This window comes from Carettochelys insculpta, chromosome 10 (assembly GCF_033958435.1).
Source record: "Carettochelys insculpta isolate YL-2023 chromosome 10, ASM3395843v1, whole genome shotgun sequence".
In the NCBI taxonomy this organism is placed as follows: Eukaryota; Metazoa; Chordata; order Testudines; family Carettochelyidae; genus Carettochelys; species Carettochelys insculpta.
The window spans coordinates 4,705,665-4,725,555 of record NC_134146.1 but is presented as its reverse complement, the minus strand read 5'-3'; the positions used below and the strand labels follow the sequence as shown (position 1 = coordinate 4,725,555).

General features: G+C 45.6%; 2 protein-coding genes across 6 annotated transcripts in view; one reads left to right on the top strand and one right to left on the bottom strand.

The window, feature by feature from the left end:
- Positions 1 to 6,006, bottom strand: part of EHHADH (enoyl-CoA hydratase and 3-hydroxyacyl CoA dehydrogenase) — a 39,740-nt gene extending 33,734 nt beyond the window's left edge. For all 3 annotated transcript variants that reach the window (XM_075004371.1, XM_075004372.1, XM_075004373.1), the window contains exon 1: positions 4,846 to 6,006. In XM_075004371.1, coding sequence (XP_074860472.1) covers positions 4,846 to 4,922 — 77 coding nt within the window. In that variant the 5' untranslated portion in view covers positions 4,923 to 6,006. The remainder of the gene's footprint in view (positions 1 to 4,845) is intronic.
- An 8,407-nt stretch (positions 6,007 to 14,413) lies between these two features.
- MAP3K13 (mitogen-activated protein kinase kinase kinase 13) overlaps positions 14,414 to 19,891 on the top strand; it is a 78,268-nt gene continuing 72,790 nt past the window's right edge. For 2 of the 3 annotated variants that reach the window (XM_075004392.1, XM_075004389.1), the window contains exons 1-2: positions 14,520 to 14,568; positions 17,610 to 17,730. The gene's annotated coding sequence lies outside the window, so the exon portion shown is untranslated. The other variant, XM_075004390.1, reaches the window with a different exon arrangement.

Genomic DNA, 19,891 nt, shown 5'->3' with positions numbered 1-19,891 from the left:
AATCTGTAATTCACAATGCCCGGGCCAGGCTGCTAATGGATCTGAAAGCTGAAACCAGATGAGATTAAAAACAGCTTTGCCAGGATGCCGGGAAACACATTAGATGCCTCAGCAAAGGTTCTTTTCAAAGCATCTAATTATACGAAGCTGAATATCAAACCTTTCTCATTTTAATCAGTCATTTCACCTTCTATGGCATAAAAGTGCATTAGCAAGTACCGGTATTAGCCCCTTGTCACAGCAGGTGGTATGGGGAAAAACAAGAGCTTAGGCTGTGTCCTGTGTGGCACCCCCATTTCACCCCACACTATCCATTATGTACCATTTATCTCCTCTACCAGCAGAGCTCAGGACGCAGAGTTCCACACTCAGCCACTGAGGATAGGTTAAATAGAGCAAGAGTGAGCAAACTTTTTATGTTGGGCCCCATTTTTCGTCCCTGCAACTTGCAGTACCTCCCAATCTGTTTAACATAACCCAAACCAATGGAAATGTTGGTTAAGTTCACATGAAAAAAAACCCAAACTTTCGGCATGTGTAAGAAAATCAATATGTAGAATGTAAAACCTGCTATTAATCTGTCTATAAATGTGAATATATGTGCATAAAAACAGCAACTTATTTCAATGTTTTAAATGAGATGGCTAAGCCTAAGACCCAGCAGCCCACCATGCTGCACTCCCCCTTACGAAATTTCACACAACCCTGAGGGGACCCGCTCCCCATTTTGCACACCCCTGAAAAAGAGGAACATGATGAAATATGACTATAATTTGTAAGTGTGGGGGGGGGACACAAACCCCCACATATAGTACACAGTGTGATATTTTACATGCATTCAGTTATTCTTTGGAACACACTGTGTAGAACAAAAAGCAGAGAAGCAGAGAAGAAGTGCCTCCCAGGAACAGGCGATAAATAGGGTCTTTTGTGCCTGTCCTGCACAGATAATCAGAAATTATACTGTGTGCTCAGAAGTGTGGTAAACAAAAAGTTAATCTACACAGGAGCGGGGGACTTTTTGGTGTTATGCAAGACGGCATTTATTAGGTTACTATTTCTGCCAAGCCTAAGTAAATCAGTCACTTGAGGCTGATGCTCAGGGCCAATTCCACCCCCCATTCCCTGCCTTTCCTAGCACAGCCCAAAAGAACTGATTTTCCCAAGGAATAACTGACACTCTGCTAGTACATCACATTTCCTTTCCCCCTCAGACAACAGTAGCTTTCATAAATGGGATCGGACTTTCATCCATTTGAAGCTACCAGTTATATTTACATATGTATTTCATTAACCTGACAGTATATCCATTAACAATGGTGCGAAAATTGAGACACATTCCTACAACTTTAAGCCTTTCAACCCATGCATCTCTAAAGTACATATATGTTTGTGTAAAGTTTATGTAATGAGAAATACACTCAGAGAGTTCATAAGGGTGAATGTCCTGGAGTAACTGTTGATATATTGGAATGCATACTGTGAATTTTCACATTGCTATTAGTAATTAAATGTATGCCCTGAAAGGAAAAAGAGTACTTATGAAGATGACCTTAGCATGCTATTCCTACTCCTTTTATGCATAAAGTTTTCTTAATTGTAATGGATCTTGTCTTGTATTTTGCAAACAATTTCAACTAAGTTAGTTAAGCTTTTTGTGTGTGAAGTTCCTTCATTTTTTAAAAACTACAAGAATTCCTGAAGGTTAACTAGACTGCCTCGTAAAAAAAAAAAATATGCCACGAAGTTTTTCTCTGTCAACACTGCAGCTAGGGCTGCACTACAGCAACCCCTCAAAAGAAGTTCTTCTAGATGTCTTCCAAAAAATCTTCTTTTGAAAGACCACAGCCACCACACACAATTAGCGGATTGAAAAAGCCATGCGCTTTGTCGAGAGAGTGGCCAGGCAGTCTGGATGCTCTCTTGACAGAACGGCCAACCGGAAGCTCAGCAGCCCTGTCTGTCAAAAAAAGGGCCTCTGGAATGTCTACACAAAAATGTCTACACATTTTTTTTTTGAAGATTCTTTCGAAAAAAGCGCTGTTCCTCATCTGGGAGAGGAAGAGGGCTGCCGGTAAAAGTGCCACATTCTTTCCATTTAATACTGCAAGAACACATTTTGAGTGTACACACACTGTAGGTTTTTTTCCAAAAAAGGACTGGTTTTTCCAAAAGAACCCTCTAGTGTAGCCACAGCCTTAGCATTGACAAGGTGGGTACTCCTCAGACTTTTGGAGGTTTATACCAGAAGGGTTTTCCTCCTGCATGCTATTTAACATTCACACAAAAGGAAGAATAGAAGGTGGTATAAAAGTTTAGCTGTCCTGTGAATTTACTAAGATGTGCTTTAACTTTGCTTCAGAGCGGTAGCTGTGTTACCATGGGGGAGGTTGCACAGGGACCCACATGCACTCCCAGCATTACCCTCCTCCCCACATAAACTCACTGTCAGCACTGCACTGATTCCAATGAGTGCGGTGGCCTCCCCCACAAGCAGCGCAAGACTGAGAATAGAACAAGGTTCCTAGCTTGTGCTACTCCTAGGCCTTGATGATCCAGGGGAGGTGGGCGGGGGGCTGCCCTCTGCACACCAGAAGTGGTAGGTGGGGGCAGAAAAGGGATGGGGCATATGCAAAGCAGGATGGGGAAGCATGTGATCAGTGCACCTCTTAGAATCTCCACACCAGTTGCCTCTGCATGTTAGGCTGTTTCAGCAGACACAATCTTGTGACCTTAAAGACTCACAAATGCACGCGGGCAAACCTTTTGTGGGCTGGAACCCATATCTTGGATAACTGTGTACTTAAGGAGGGGCTCTGGTGAATTCAGAGATGCGTAATTTAAGACCACAGAGGACTATTAGAGGATGTAAGATCCTAAAGACTATGGTGATACAAATAATCTAGCCTAGATTGTATTTTACAATGTTACCCACCTGAGGCCAAGGACTTGTGTTTTGCTAATGGATAGCTTACAGTCCCCATTTAAAGATACCAAGAGAGGGAGAATCCACCGCTCCTGAGTAGTTTGTTCTAGTGCAATAATGGGCAACCACCAGTTGTCAATGGGCCACATGAATGGCCCTCCTTCAGCTCAGTGGAAAGCAGCAGCCCGTGGCCCACTGGAGTTCCCTCTGCAGCCTAAGCCCCTCCTCGTGCAAATGTATCTTGTGTACCAGGGCACTTGGAGCCTTAATTTAGCTGCTCCTTCCTCCCCCTCTGAGCCTTTTGGGAGCCCGGGTGATTGGTTCATGGTGCTAGGAAAAGGCTGGGAGGGAGCGGCTCCAGCAACCCAGTGTGCAAGAGGTGCATGGAACAGCCACAAGTGAACCTCCACTGGGCTGCACACTACCCAACCCTGTTCTAGTGGTTAATCATCCTCACTATTACAAAAGTGAGCCTTACTTCCAGTTTGAATTTGTTAGGCTTCTGCTTTCAGCCACAGCTTCTTGTTCTGCTTTTCTCTGCAGGATTCAAGAGCCCTTTACTGCCAGGTATGTCTTCCCTGAGATGTACTGATGCACAGCTATCAAGCAGAGGTGGGAAAAGTACCCCTAGTTACTTGAGTAAAAGTATGAGGAGCAGCAGCTGTGATAATCTGTATTAACAGAAAAGAGAAATCCTGTAGCACTTTATAGACTAACAGATTTTTTGGAGCATAAGCTTTCATGGGCAAATATTCCCTTCTTTCATGGGTCTTTCCCCCAAAAGTTTATGCCCCCCAAAAGTCTGTTAGTCTATAAAGTGCCATGGGACTTCTTGTCGTTTTTGAACAAAAATGCAGCTGCAGGGAGGGGGTGGGGGGTGTACTTAAGTACAAGTACTGGTGCCCCCTGGAAAGCCACTCAAGTAAAAGTACACACGCACATGTCACAGTTCGACTGTACTCAAGTATCCAGAGGCGACCACAACACACTTTTACTCAAGCAACTTATGGGGGGGGGGTACTTGCCAGCGCTTCTACTCAAGAAACTTTGGGGGTACTCACCTGCCCTTCCATACAAGTAACTTGTGGGTTACTTGCTGGTACTTCTACTCCAGTAACTCGGGGGGCACTTGCCAGTACTTCTACTTAAGAAACTTGGGGATGCTTGCCTGCACTTCTACACAAGTAACTTTGGGGGTACTCGCCTACCCTTCCACGCAAGTAACTTGGGGGCTATGTGCTGGCACTTCTACTCAAGAGACCCTATGGTGCTTCCCTGTGCTTCTACTCCAGTAACTCGGGGGGGTTACTTGCCAGCACTTCTACTCCAGTAACGTTGGGGGGGGGGTGTCAATACTTCTACTCCAGTAACTTGGGGGGGGTTACTTGCCAGCACTTCTACTCCAGTAACGTTGGGGGGGGGGTGTCAATACTTCTACTCAAGTAACTTGGGGGGGGTTACTTGCCAGCACTTCTACTCCAGTAACGTTGGGGGGGTGTCAATACTTCTACTCAAGTAACTTGGGGGGGGTTACTTGCCAGCACTTCTACTCCCGTAACTTGGGGGTTACTTTTCCCACGCGTGTTAGGATCAAGTCACCCCTCGGTCTCTTCCCCGAGCAGCGCCAGCCGCTCTCACCCGCGGGCGCGCCCCAGCGCGGGCAGGCTCGCTGCGCTGCCTCCCGTCCCTTCGCCAGAGCGGGCGGAGCGCGTCCTGGGGCCGGGGCCGGGGCGGTGGAAACGGGCGCTGCCCGCCGCGGACAGGCAGACAACGGCCGCTTCCGGGCCAAGGGCGGCACAGCGCCGCGGCCCCTCGCGCCTCGCTTCCGCGCCCGGGAGAGAGGCCGCGAGCGGGTCGCTGCTCGGCCGCGCCGCCGCCGCCGCCGCCGCCTGGGCCCTTCCCGCCGCGGCGCCGGTTACCTCAGCGCGTTGAGCGGCGGGTTGCGCAGGCGGATCACCGCCACGGGTGCTGCCCCGCGCGCGTACTGCGCCGCCATCCTCGCCCCGGCGGCCTGGACTGTGCCCGGGGCGGGGCGGGGCGGGGCGCGGGGGAGGTGGCCGCCCTCGCAGCATAGGGGTCTGGGGCGGCGGGAGGGCGTCTCATCCCACCCCTGCCCCGCGCAGGGCCAGCCCCAGCCCCAGCCGACGGGGAGCAGAGCCGTGGCGCCTTGCAGGCCAGCACTGAAGGTCAGCAGCGGGAGGGCGGCCAGGATTTTCGGCGGACTTAACCGGAGCAGCCTGGAACAATCCCCACAGTGAAAACAAAGCTACCCACGCACCAGGCGCGTGCGCTGCGTCGCCTGCTCTGTGGTTCTGGGGCACGGACCGCCTGCTCCAACCAGGAGGAAAAAACTCAACCGCTGCCTCTGCAGAATTGTGACCATCAGCTGGCAAGATAAAGTTCCAAATGCAGATGTCCTGTCAAGATGGGGCATACCCGGCCTCGTAGAGACCTTCAACAGCAGAAGACAAGGAGGGCTTGGTCATGTGAGAAGACTGGCTGACAAACATCCTCCCAAAGAAACCCTTTTCGGTGAACTGTTACATGGGGCGAGAACAAGAGGAAGACCAAAGCTAAGATTCAAGGATATATTGAAAAACCCCATGAAAAATTTCAACATCAAGCTAAATGCCTGGGAATCTACAGCATCAGATTGAGATACCTGGCAACGATTGCTACGACAGGGCACGTCATCCTTCGATAACACATGCGAAAGTCACGCAAAAGAACGTTGTCTTAGAAGGAAAAACTCTTAGACTCGAGAATTCGGAAATAGGCTGACATGTGGTAATTGCAATTGACTGTGCAAATCCGATACTGGACGGATACGCTGTGAGAGAAGCTGCAGAGTCAAACACTGCCCATAGATTCTCACCGCCACGGCTCACCACCATCTCTCAATGCAAAAAAAGGCCATAGATAAGGTGCCACAGGACTTCTTGTTGTTAATATTCAATATTCTCTGTGCCTCAAATATTGAGTCTGTTCTGATACGGCTATGGTCTGACGAAGTGGGTCTGTCCCATGAAAGCTCACCTAATAAATTATTTTGTTAGTCTTTAAAGTGCTACTTGACTGCTTTTTTCCTTTTGAAAGGGTGAGGCGGTCTTTTAAAAAGAGTGTTTACACTGTCCCACGTGCCCTTTTGAAAGAAAAGGCCAGGAAACACTGCGGACGGGGTCGTGTGGTGGACAAGCCATTCCTGGGCTGCAGCTGGTTGCCCCCTTAAATGACACCTCCCCAGCAGCCTCGCTCTGCACAGCATGAGGCCTGCGGAGCTGCCATGAGCCCAGCTGACACCAGTGCACACAGGGAAACGTGGACCAGCAGCAGCAGCTGGAGCTGCTTCTGGCTGTTGGCAGTGGCGTGGTTGCCCTGCTTTCCACAGGAGCAGTAGCTGTCCTCCATCTCCTGCTGGGGGCCATCTCCCGACAGCACGGCTGTGGAACCCTTGGACCCGTGTCCTCTCCACCGCCACCCCCGGGTCCTCTGCCTATTCTGGAGCTACCCCAGTAGCTCTGAGTGCTGGGAGCACCTGGTCATGGAGGCCCAGGAGATCCCTGAGCTCATGCTTGGTCCAGGAGGGGGCTTGCTTTTTCCCCATCTAGCTGGACTCCTGCAAGCCCTGGGCACACTCAAGGGGTGGTGCCCTGGAGCTCCTCACAGGCATGGCTGCTGGCCATGATGCTCTGAGAGGTGCTGAGGTCTCTCTGGGGCGTGCTGGGGCAGCACATAAAATGGCTGCTGCCTGCACACTCAGCTTCCTGCAACGGTGTTTCTGGGGCCGTGGGGTTATAAGGGCTGCTGCATGCGTGGACCAGAGAGCCCCACAGGTGCTGGGCAGCACATCTGTGCATCTCAGCTGGCCTGCCCCAGCGCAGACCCGCTTTTTCGAAAGAGTGGGTCGTGTAGTGTCTACACACGTTTTCTTTCGAAAGACCCTCTCGAAAGGGGGAGCTTTTCTTATTTCCATTTTGAAGAGCGTTTTTGAACGCTGGGGCCCATTACTTTGATTTTATTTTCGAAAGAGCATGCAGTGTGTGTAGACGCTCCGCGCTATCTTTCGAGAGAGGGCCTGAAATTTCGAAAGTACTCACTAGTGTAGATGAGACTTTTGAGTTTAGAGGCTCCAGCCCAGCCCCAGGCCCCTGAGATATCTAACTTCTCATCCACAGGATCATACTAAAACCAAAAGTACATATGAAAATGTACACTCGAGGCATTTATTTATTAGCAATTAAGTGATTATACCAATACCATGTGCATTAAAAATGTAACTTTTCCACTGCAATCAAAGCTCTTCATTTTAGGACGGCTTTTCTGGCTTTGTTGTGTGCAATCTCATTTATAATTGAAAAATCTAATTTATGTGCAACATCACTGCCAACGTTAAGCATTGCGAGGCCATTCAAATGCTCGTCTCATTGTAGAATGACGATAGTTCTTTGCTTATTTTAACACACTGAGGCCGTGTCTACACTGGCACAAATCTTTGAAATAGCCATGCTAATGGCCATTTTGAAGATTACTAATGAGGCGCTGAACTGAATGTTCAGCACCTCATTAGCATTAGGACGCTTCCGGATGCAGTGCTTCAAAAGCACTGCTTTTGAATGCCTGCGGCTCGGTGGAGCTACGCAGGGGTCCTTTTCGAAAGGACCCTGTCCGTACATTTTGAAATCCCCTTATTCCGTTCAGCTGAGGGGAATAAGGGGATTTTGAAAAGTGCGGGGTCCTTTTGAAAAGGATCCCCATGTAGCCGTGCCAAGCTGCGGGCATTCGAAAGCGGTGCTTCTGAAGCGTCACAGCCGGAAGCGTCCTGATGCTAATGAGGTGCTGAATATTCAGTTCAGCGCCTCATTAGTAATCTTCAAAATGGCCATTAGCATGGCTATTTGAAGATTTGTGCCGGTGTAGACACAGCCTGAAGGTGCATAAACCTGAAGCCACTGATGCAGGCAAATTGACAAAATGCATAATGCAGGCGTGATATTAGGAAATACAGTTGAGAGACTGAGATCAAATATTTCTTGAAACAGTTCTTTTGGCTTGCAGTCCGATTTAAAGTTGGTGGAATGTATATGTTTCAGGAAGATGATTTCGTCACAGAGAAATTTTGTTGTACCTTTGTTGAAACCGTTCAGCCGCTGAATATAGAGCTTCACCACTTAGTTCTCTGAACTCCCAAAGGAATCCAAAAAGGGTACAGATTTGTCGCAGTGACGCAAATCAATGTGTAAGACCAGATTTGATGGAATCACTAATAACCAAAAAAAAAAAAAAAAAGACTTGGTAGTACCTTTCTGCATCAGACTGAGGTGTTTGGTGGAAAACTCAGATAAAATGAAACGTCAATACCCTGTGGTACTGATTTGGACTCAGAAACGATTGCGTCTCCTTGATCATGAGTCTTTCTCATATTTTTAAGAAAATGTTTAACGTTATCGCTCTCAACATTTAATGTAGCATTGTGTGCTTTTAAATACAAGATTAGTTTCGTGGATCATTTTCATCCACATGGATGACATTAAAACACATTAAAATTTGGGCGTACACTTCTGAATTGACTTAAGCTTAGTGTGAGCCTGCTGTGAGAGTAAAAGATTCCACCTCACTTAAAGTATCAGAGAGGTAGCCGTGTTAGTCTGTATCTTCGAGAACAACAAGAAGCCCTGTGGCACCTTGTAGACTAACAGATATTTTGGAGCATAAGCTTTTGTGGGCAAAGGCCCACTTCATCAGATGCCTCCAAGCTTATGCTCCGAAATATGTTCGTCTCTAAGGTGCCACAGGAACTTCTTGTTAACTTCACTTCAAGTCTTTCTTGCAGAGTTCAAATGCTGCGCAACTGGTTTATGCCATCAATTCATGCTGACCATCTCATTGTTTGCATGCCGTGAAGGGAAATAAGCAGATATTGCTTTTGATTTTCCCACTTTTGAGGACTGCTGCTGAAGAGGTTGTACAATTGCTGAATTGTTCCAAAGTATGTGATTGTTTCCTTGCATGAGTCAGTGAAGTTTGGTGTGTGGTTGCCACCTCTGGCAAAAATACAGTTTGGATTTTGCTCAGGAAGGACTTCTTGTACACCATTGTATTTCGCAGTCAGATTGGATCTAATATGGCCTTGGCCAATGCAGACTGGAAAATTTAATCTGAAACTTTTCAGAATTTCTTTTCCATTTTTCTTCATGAAATTATTGAACAAAATAAATTTTTCTTCAGTTGAAATCTTTCAACTTTCTGCAACCTAAACATATCGAACAACTAAGGTTGTCTTTTCTTTATGAGAACAGTCTGGAGTTGCATCAATAATAATTGAAAAATACTTGACTTGTTATATCGCTTCGAGAATTGTTGTTTGCACAAATGTCCCACACAGCTCAATAAACTTGTTTTGTATTCTGGTAGATAGTGGCTGGCATGTGTTTTCTGTTCTCTTGTGGTTAACGTACTTAACATGGCCTGATAACAATTGGTCGTACTTGCTAAGAGACTCAACTCCATGTCCTGTGGTTGTTTTTCAAGTTTAAATAATTAACAAAAGTTGCTAGTTCAAAATACGCATTTTTGTGGTTGCCAGAATTATAGATCAGTTGTTGCTGGCTTTTTGTTTATTTTCTTTGGCCTGGTATGTACCTGTTGCATATTGGTGATTTCAAAATTCTGAAATATTTTAGTGGTTTCAGTGCAGCACCTTCTGGAAAGAGTCAGTATTGCGGTCTGTACCAAGGTGTCTTCCTCATGTTATATAGGCTGTGTGTACACTTGGCCAAAATTTCGAAAGGGCCATGTTAATGGCCAAATCGGAGAATACTAATGAAGCACTGAAATGAATATTCAGCATCTCATTAGCATGCTGCCGCACTTCAAAAGTGCCATGTTTTGATCGTGCGCAGCTCCTCTACATGGGGCTCTTTTCAAAAGGACCATGCAAACGTCGAAATCCCCTTATTCAGCGGCTATAGATGAGAGGTGTGCAGTCGAAACATGGCACTTTCAAAGTGCTGCGGCCTGCAGCATGCTAATGAGGCGCTGAATATTCATTTCAGCACCTCATTAGTAGTCTCCGATTTGGCCATTAGCATGGCCCTTTCAAAATTTTGGCCAAGTGTGGACATGCCCATAATGTCTAAAGAAAAGTGAGGTTCACTAATGATTTTCAGTTGTGTGGATTTGTCTTTACAAATGCATAATGACAAAGTGAGATTCTGTTTGCAGTGTAATTGTAACTGTGTCAGTCCCAGGACAGTAAGGAGGCAAGGTGGGGAATATCTTTTATTCAACCAACTGCTGTTGGTGAGGGGAAGAGCTTTAAGCTGCACAGAGCTCTTCTTCCGGTTTGGGAAAGGTACTCTGCGCATCACAGCTAAACCCAAGGGCTACATCTACGCTACAGCCATCTGTCACCAGAAGTTACTGTTGGAAGATATCTGCCGACAAAACTTCTGTCAACGAATCCTCTCCATGCATGAAAGCAGATCACTCTGTGGATCTGCTCTGTTGACAGAAAGCAGACAGAATGGCCACCTGGGAGCACAGCACAGCCCACCTGATGATGACTGTGAACTGAGATTAGAGAGAAGGTATTGTGGAAGCCATCTTATATAGAAGCGATTTCACATTTCTTATTTCTGCACGTACACAAGAGCTTAAACTTTTTCTCACCTATTTGGGTATGGCCGGGAGGATGAGCTCTATGGAACACGTTAATGAACTGTTTGGATTTGGGGCTGCTGCTACTCCCTGACACCTGTTCCTCCTTGCTGATAACAGTTTTCTCTCTGAAAATGATTTATGTTTCTCTAACTAATTGCCTCTGATGTTGGACTTGTTTGTGTAAGGGTAAAAAATACTAGAGTTAGCTGCATCAAGCAGCCTTGGTGGACCTGGTTTTACCAGTGTCCAGTTTGGCTCATCTGTTGCCTTATTGAATTCAATAAAGTTGAATGTTAGCCGCCTAAACACAGAGGAGCGTTTTGCTTCAACAGTATTAACAGAAGACTCAATAACAGTAGAGGTAAATTTTCACAATGGAAGCGGGTAACTAGTGGCATTCCCCAAGGGTCAGTCCTGGGACCAATCTTGTTCAACTTATTCGTCGATCTAGAGAAAGGGGTAAGCAGTGAGGTGGCAAAGTTTGCAGATGACACCAAACTGTTCAGGATAGTCAAAACCAAAGCAGAATGTGAAGAACTTCAAAAAGATCTCAGCAAACTGACTGATTGGGCAGCAAAATGGCAAATGGAATTTAATGTGGGTAAGTGTAAGGTAATGCACATTGGGAAAAATAACCCCAAGTATACATACAACATGATAGGGGCAAATTTAGCTACAACAGATCAGGAAAGGGATCTTGGAATTATACTGGATAGTTCTCTGAAAACATCCACGCAGTGTGCAGCAGCACTCAGTAAAGCAAATAGGATGTTAGGAATAATTAAAAAAGGGACAGAAAATAATACGAAGAATATCTTACTTCCCCTGTATAAAATTATGGTACGCCCACATCTTAAGTCCTGTGTGCAGATGTGGTCTCCTCACCTCAAAAAAGATACATTGGCATTAGAAAAGGTTCAGAAAAGGGCAACTAAAATGATTAAGGGTTTGGAATGGGTCCCATATAAGGAGAGGCTAGAGAGACTGGGACTTTTCAGTCTAGAAAAGAGGAGACTGAGGAGCGATATGATAGAGGTATATAAAATCATGAATGATGTGGAGAAAGTGAATACAGAAAAGTTATTTACTTGTTCCCATAATATAAGAACTAGAGGGCACCAAATGAAATTAATGGGTAGCAGGTTCAAAACTAATAAAAGAAAGTTTTTCTTCACAGAGTGCACAGTCAACCTATGGAACTCCTTACCAGAGGACGCTGTGAAGGCCAGGACTCTAACAGAGTTTAAAAAAGAGCTCGATAAATATTTGGAGGTTAGGTCCATAGATGGCTATTAGCAAGGGGTAAGTATGGTGACTAGCCTTTTGTCAAAGGCAGGAGGTGGATGGCAGGAGACAAATCACTCGATCATTGTCTTCAGTTCACCTCCTCTGGGGCACCTGGCATTGGCTACTGTTGGCAGATAGGATACTGGGCTAGATGGACCTTTGGTCTGACCCAGTATGGCCGTTCTTATGTTCTTAGGATTACAGCTGTTCCCATATTGGCTGCTTATATATCACCACTGGACAGGATGCAGAGAGAAACTAGGTCTTACCCACAAAAGCTCATTGTCTAGCAAATTTGTTAGTCTTTATGGTGCTAGAGGACTGCGTGTTTTTTGTGAAGCTACAGACTAACACGGCTACCCCTCTGTGGGATGTAACCTATCTCTTAAATCAGCTTCTGTACCATATGACTGGAGAATAGTTAGCATGATGCCAATTTTTAAAAAAGACTCTATCCTGACACTTACAGGACAGTAAGTCTGTAATTATCAGTATTATTAGTGAAAGGCCGACCCAGATCATTGGCAGGAGGGAATGAACCTTAGGGGCTAAAGCCATGTGCTCTCCCACCTGAGCTAAAAGCCATCTGACTCTCAACTGAGACTACAGCAGAGACTTCATTCTGTCTTGTCAGTGGTCTTGGTGCCTCTGGGGTTACACCAATATTAGTCAAATTAATTGAAACTACAGTGAAGAACAGAAATATGAGACACATAGATGAATGTAATTTGCTGGGGAAGAATCAGCGTGACTTTTGTAAGGGGAAATCATATGTCACCAATCTACTAAAATGCTTTGAGTTGTGGTGGTGGTAGACCAGGTGACCACTCATGCCAAGGACCTCAAATGAACATTATGAAATCCAGAGTTGGAAAAGTCTAAACCACCTGTTTGTTATCTTTCCTAAAATAGGTATTAGATGTGTAACAATGTGTTTAGACTTGATGTCATGCGTGTAAATTGCTGCATACATTAATCTAATTTGTAATATCTATAATCCATGCTGTAAGCTAATACTTAAGTGTGTGTTTTGTAACCGTAAAAAAATTTGCAAATCCAATCAGCTAAATATGAATAAATTGTGTGACACTTGGGGAAAAAAAAGCAAGCATGATCCTGGGATGCATAAAGAAGAGTTTTGCAAGCAAGACATGACATGTAATTCTTTATTCTGCACTGATCAGGCCTCAACTGGAGTATTGTGTCCACTTCTGAGCACATTTCAACCAAGATGTGGAGAAATTGGAGAAAGTCTAGAGAAGGGCAATAAAAACTATTAAAGATCTAGAAAACATTACCGATGAGGCATGATTGAAAGAATTAGGTTTGTTTAGTTTGGAAAAGAGAAGACTAAGAGGGACATGATAACAGCTTTCAAGTACCTAAAAGTGTGGTACAAGGAGGAGTGAGAAAAATTATTCTCCTTAACCTCTGAGGATAGAACAAGAAGCAATGGGCTTAATTGCAGCATGGGAAATTTAGGTTGGACTTTAGGGAAAATTTCCTATCAGGCTGGTTAAGCACTGGAGTAAATTGCCAAGAGAGGTTTCGGAACCTCCATCATCAGAGATACTTAAGACCGGGCCAGACAAACATATTCAGGGATGATATAGGTGGTGCTTGGTCCTGCTCTGAGCAAAGAGGGCTGGACTCGATGACCTCTTGAGGTCCCTTCCAGTTCTAATATTTTAGGAACTCTGTTAATTCCGTAGTAGTAGAACTTCCATCATTTACACCGAGTCCCATAATTTCCTCATCTCTGGGATGATTGCTGCTTCAATCCCAGTCTCTCCTCTTCTGTTAGAGGTATTTTCCCATGAATCTTCCTAGGCAATTTATTCCAGTATTTAACCACCCTGGCAGCTAAGAATGCTTTTCTTGGTGTCCAACCTAAACCTCCCTTGCTGCAATTTAAGCCCCTTGCTCTTGTCCTATTGTCAGAGGTAACTTGCATCTGTCTACTTCAGGGATTTTACTCAGGGGCTCGCTTTCCTTCCCCGCAGTTAGAAGCCGTCTTCCCCCTCCATGTTATGTAATCCAAACCAACGAACATTTTGGTCATGTGCATATGAAAAATAAAAACACCTTTTCAGCACATGTAAGAACAGGCAGAATGTAAAAACTTTTATTAATTGGTAAATAAATGTGGCTACACCTATAGAAAAACACCAACGTAGATCAACATTTTTCGTGACGGGTGCACCTGAGATCCAGCAGCAGGTCGTGCCGCATCCCTCTTAAGCAATTTCACATCCTCCCCCAAGGGGGCCGCCCCCCACGTGCCTGAGAGACCCAGGAGCCCCTGGAGAGGAGCAGCGGGCTCTGTCGCAGAGGTCCACCCGGCTACGCTGGGGGAAGGGGCGCTCGCTCAGCGCTGATTGGTGGAGCGGGACCAGCGCAGGGCTGCGATTGGAGGGGTGTGCGCGCGCGTGATGGAGGTGAAAGAGGGAGCGCCGGAGCCGGGCCGCTCCTCTCCCTGCCGCTGTCTAATCCTGGTGCGCATGCGTCGGGCTCAGTGGTCTTCGCCCAGGTGTTAGGGAGCCGGCAGTGACGCCAGCGGCATGGGGATGGCTGCGGCTCGGGGCAGGACCTTGCTCCGCCTGGAGGAAGTGACGCGTTTGTTGACGCAGCAGGTAACGCAGCAGGTGGCAGCTGGAGTGGCAGGCGGAGGCTGCCGGCGCGTAGCCCCCTGCTCGGTAATGTGGGGCGGCGCGGCCGAGCGGGTGGCCATGGGGGGGGGGCGCTCTGGCCCGGGGCGGTTGCGAGCACTGCAGAGCCCCGTCCGTCCTGCTGCCTCGCCCTCCAGCTCTCGTCCCCCTCCTCCAGCCAGGCATCCCTCCCCGCGCGCCTCTCAGCCCGAGGTGGGGCCCGCCTGCCCCGGGGTGCGGTGCCGGCTGGGCGGCCGGGAGAGGGGCTCGGTAGCTTTCCCGGTCAGGCACTGCCCTGGAGCTCGTCCCAGGCGGCTTCCTTACACCCGCCACCCGCGTTGCCCTGTAGCTCAGAATCAGACTCCCAGGGCTGGACGGGACCTCAGGAGGTCATCGAGTCCAGCCCCGGCCTGACGTGGGGTTCACCCCAAATAGACCTGAGTTTCCAACGCTGTTCCCTGGGGCACGGGGGGAGATTGGGCAGTGTTCTCCGGGTGACTCACCAGGCTTTGTCCCAGAATGCAGAAGTTAAGCCCCATCGTTCCAAATCCTGGCGCTTCAGAGCTCTTGATAGTAGGAGACTTACATGGAAATATTTTTACAACTGAGGTTAAAAGTCAGCCCCTTTTCTCCTATCCTGATTAACACAGTTAATGACTGGGGCCCCAGATTAAGTTAAACTGACTTTGAGAGATACTTAATTTCAGCTTTTTCATCTCTACTGGCATTTCTTCAGGGGAATTCAAAAGTTACTTGCATGCCTTAAATCACTGGTGCGCAACCTTTTTTCAACCATCACCCCCACGTTTCACTGCACTTTTGTTGCAGCGACTGAGTTAAGTCCCATCAGCCCAAACCTGTACCCCAGCCCCAGACTTAACCCCTGTCAGCCCCAAGCCTGCCCCACAACCCGTTTTAACCTCTTTGAGCCCCAAATCTCCCCCCCCCCATCTCCAGATTGAATGTGCCTCAGAGCATGAGCGTAGCTCTCCTTCCTTGCTGCTTCCCCCGTCCCCTCCTTATTGGCACGATCCCGGCAGACTCGGCCACCACATCTCTCTGGCAGTTCCCCCACACGCAGAGTGGGTAGCTCCCTGCTCTGCTGGCTTTCACCTCCAGGACCCCATGCTCTGCTGGCAAACTTCTTCAGGGCTCCATGTTGCAGCTCACTGCTCAGCGGCTCTAGAGGTGGCCACCACTTAAACAAACAAACAAACAAAAAATTGCGTTTAAGCAGCGGCAGCCTCGGGAGCCACAAAAGGAGTCAGCAATGGCAGCACTTGGGGCCACAAGTGGCTCTTTAAAGAGCTCCATGTGGCTCCGGGGCCACGACCCCCAAGAGGGTCATGATCCGTGGGTTGTATACCACTGCCTTAAATGTTCATTTGTTGCGTTAATATATTTGGATTCCTTTCATGTCTAACTCTTACATGTACTGGGCTTATAATACTTGGTTTTAGGATAATTACAGTATCTCTGTAGTGTTTATTGATGTAAGTTACTGGTATGTGCTGTCACTCTTAGCCAAAAACAAGCAGTCCTGTAGCACCTTAAAGACGAACAAATTTATTAGGTAATGGGCTTTCCTGGCCAAGAGCCACTTAAATTTAGAAGAAGTGAAAGCTGAGAAAGCTCATTAGCTAATAAATAAATTTGTTGGTCTTTAAGGTGCTACAAGACTGCTTGTTTTCTGTGAAGCTACAGACTAGCACAGTTACCCCACTGAGACTGTCAGTCTTGACTCCGTCTTACGTTCAGCCAAAAATAACTACAGTTCTTCCTCTTTTTAAATTAAGAGAATTTCATATGTGACTTATAAACAAACATCCCACAGAAAGAATGCTGCCATACAATGTTGTGAATGACTTGCAGATATGCAATATCAATCTTAAATTATTAAATTTCAACTTTTACTGGGAAAGGCACTGGTAGGACAAAATGAATTGTTGGCCAATTTACCTGGCCTACTGGTACTTTAAATTACTGAAGCAGTGCAAAGCAACCAGAGTGAGTCTGATCCTTACTTTTCAATTGTTTTAACAGTCTGTGTTAACGAGACTGGTGCTGTGTGAAGCTGAGACTGGGAGAGCTGGTCGGAGATCACAGTGTATCTCTACTTTAAGATATAGACCTGTGACCCAGAATCAGGTCTCCCAGAAGTGCTACTTTAATATGCTGTGAAGCTGAGGCAGCAGTACCATGAGATCAATAGGGACACAGCCCATGGACACACTGGGTGCATCTACACTTGCATTCCTCTTTTGAAAGAGGTATGCAAATGAGGTAAATTGAAAATGCAAAGGTGGTACAAATTTGCATATTTAGCACCTCATTTGCATCTTGTAATTTCAAAAGAGCCTCTTCCCTTTATTTAATGGGAAGAAGGATTCTTTCAAAGATGGGGTTTACTTTCAAAAGAGCAGCGTCTACACTGGCTTTCTTCTTTCAAAAGAAGCTCTTTTGAAAGTACAATATGCAAATGAGGTGACAAATATGCAACTTTACACCGCGTTTGCATTTTTTATTTGCCTCATTTGCGTACCTCTTTTGAAAGAGGAGTGCAAGTGTAGACGCATCCATTAAGAAGAAGTTGCACTTGGGCCAGTTAATCTACCAGTGAGAGCTCTTGAGACCTGTGCTCGGCTTCAGTCATTCCACTGCTCATTAAAACATTAGAACTACTATATACAAAGTAGCTGGTGCAGAGTGGTAGTCATTGGCTGAATTATGCTAGCATAATGACCCCACTTGGTTACCCAAATTTATCTGTTCTTAGTACATCTAGGCTGTAGCTACGCTACGTTCCCCTTTCGGAAGGGGAATGCAAATGTGGCCGATTGGAAATGCCAATAAAGTCCAGATTTACAAATCTCGTGTTCTGTTTGCATAATTGTGTGGGATCTTGCTTCCAGAAGAGCTAGTTTTGAAAGCCAAAACAGCCATGTAGATGGGGCTCATTCGAAAGGAAACGTCACTTTCTAAAGCACCCTTCTTCCTGGAAGAAAAAAAAAAACGAGGTAAAGTGCAACAGCTGTGCAACCATGCATGTCTTACTGGAGACACATACATTAAATTGGTATCCCTTTCAGATCTCCAGCATATGAGTTTCCACCAGACAGATCTAATGAACAGAAGCACATGGACCATTAAATCTTCCCAGAATGAGCCAGTTCACACCTTTCTACTGGAACCTCTGGTGTCTTGAAGACGGTAAGTGGGCATTTTTGTTTGCTCCGTATGGCAGGTGAGCCCTTCAGCATCTTCGGGTGCACATCACGTAGCCTGATTAGGATAGATAGACATTTGCACCTGTGAAGAATGCCTGTGGCTATCTAAAGGAGTATGGGCTGGCGACATGGCTCTCTTGACCTTTGTTTTGAGGAAAGAAACAGTTTGGTGAATATGAGCCATTTGCCTCTTCTTAATGTCTCTGTGATTCTTAGTCATGATTGATTAAATGTCTTTTATTTAATGGTCTCATGCCTCAGTCAGATCAATTTTAAATTTTCTAGCATCCCAGAATAGAAAATGTATTTCTTTATTGGTTAATTATTGAAAATGGACTACACTGTATTCGGGTATTGTACATTGGAATATTATTTTTGTTTCAAGAAAGCCACATATGTTTTCCTGAAAGCTCATGAGATAAATTTCTTGTACCTTGGATTGTGAAACGTATTTGGAATATTTTTAATTGGGATCAGCATTCTGAGCTCCGTGGTATGTGAATGGTAACATCTTAGGCAATACTAGTTGTAGGAGAAAGTTCAATATTCAACATTTAAAATTGTAAATCAGCTTCCTTCAGTACATGAAGTAACATCTGAGTAAGTGGCGTCATTAATCAAAATGAGACGAAAATACTGTTTGCAGTGTGTGTAATTTTTTAGCCAATACTTGTTGTCTGTTAGGATCACAGACAGCCAACTGTTAAACACCCATTTAAAATCCTTAAAACTGGGAATTAACAGAAAACAAAATAAGAAATATAAACATGAAAGGTTTCTACTAGAGGTTGAACCTCCCTAATCCAGCTCACTATGTCTGACAACATCCATAATCCGGGATGATTTTAATTATCTGGATGACCTTTTATCATGGGAACGGCCAAGTTTCCCACTGTCCCATAAAGTTTGTTGAAAGCCACCAGTCCTGGGTCTCAGTGTTCTGTGCTGTTATTTACCCCTAAATATCTGAGAATCCAGTAAGCAGTGGAAGTGTTGGTAATGTTACTGCACAATATTGACCTCGCATGGTCCAGCAAATTCTCTTGTCTGGCACCAGTCAGATCCTGAGTGTGTCAGACTAGAGAGTTTCAACCTATATTATTTTCAAAAAATAAAGGATTGAAACAAAATGTGTCAGGGGAAAAAAAAACCCTAACGTTAGGGTTTATTGTCCTTCATCTTATTAAAAAGTAATTAAATCAATCAAATGAACCTGTTTAAAGCTAGGTTGCTTCTCAATAAAATTAATCCCAGTTTTCTTTAGTCTCCCTATGTAATACTCCCTTGCAAAAAAGCTGTGGTATGTTAGCTTGCAAATACCTTCCTTTCCCATTAGCTTCTCTATTGAGAATTAGATTTTTTTTCCTTTTAAAAACGATGAAAGGAAGTTCTAATGAAAGTTAAAGACTAAAAGCACTTAGATGAGTGCACTGGGAAACTTCATCCTCATCACTCTGAAAACATACCATTCTTCTTGCGTTCAGTATTTGAACTATGGAAATCCAGCCCTCCTTCAAGCAGATGAGAATGTGACATCAGCTGCAATTGAACTTGCGAAACCATAATTTAAAAGCTAGTATACCATGTAACACAGTCACCGTTGTAGGTTAATATTATTTCTGGTCATGCATCAGACCACACTCAGGATCAGGGTCGCATTGTGCTCGCAGTATGCAGAGAGATGGCCATGCCTCCCGAAACAAGATGTGATATGAGGGGATGGGTAAGAGGGAAAACAGTACATCCACATTTCAATCTGGCACATGATAGAATATGACCAATTGACCGAATCTAAATAGAGGGTTGTAAAATAAAAGTTGGACTGCACTGCAATGAAACCAAAGAGCTCTAAATGAGCCAGCGTGCTCACTGTGGGCGGGAAAGCAGAAAAACTCCAAGAGGTGGAGAGAAGCACAATAGGTGTATAGAAATGCTTTTAGAAAGAGAAGTTCTCTAGGTACCAGCACAAAAGTGAGAAGGCTGAGCAGGAGGAGCTTTTCTGTGACTCAGATGTGTATGTTTTAGAAGTTCCTTTGCAACGCTTGGGTGTTTCCTAGTGAAAGGTTAAATTGTGAAGTAGCCCGCCCATGAGGAATGGACCTATGAGTTCCGGGACAAAAGCTTGTGGGAAGATTTGGGAAGCA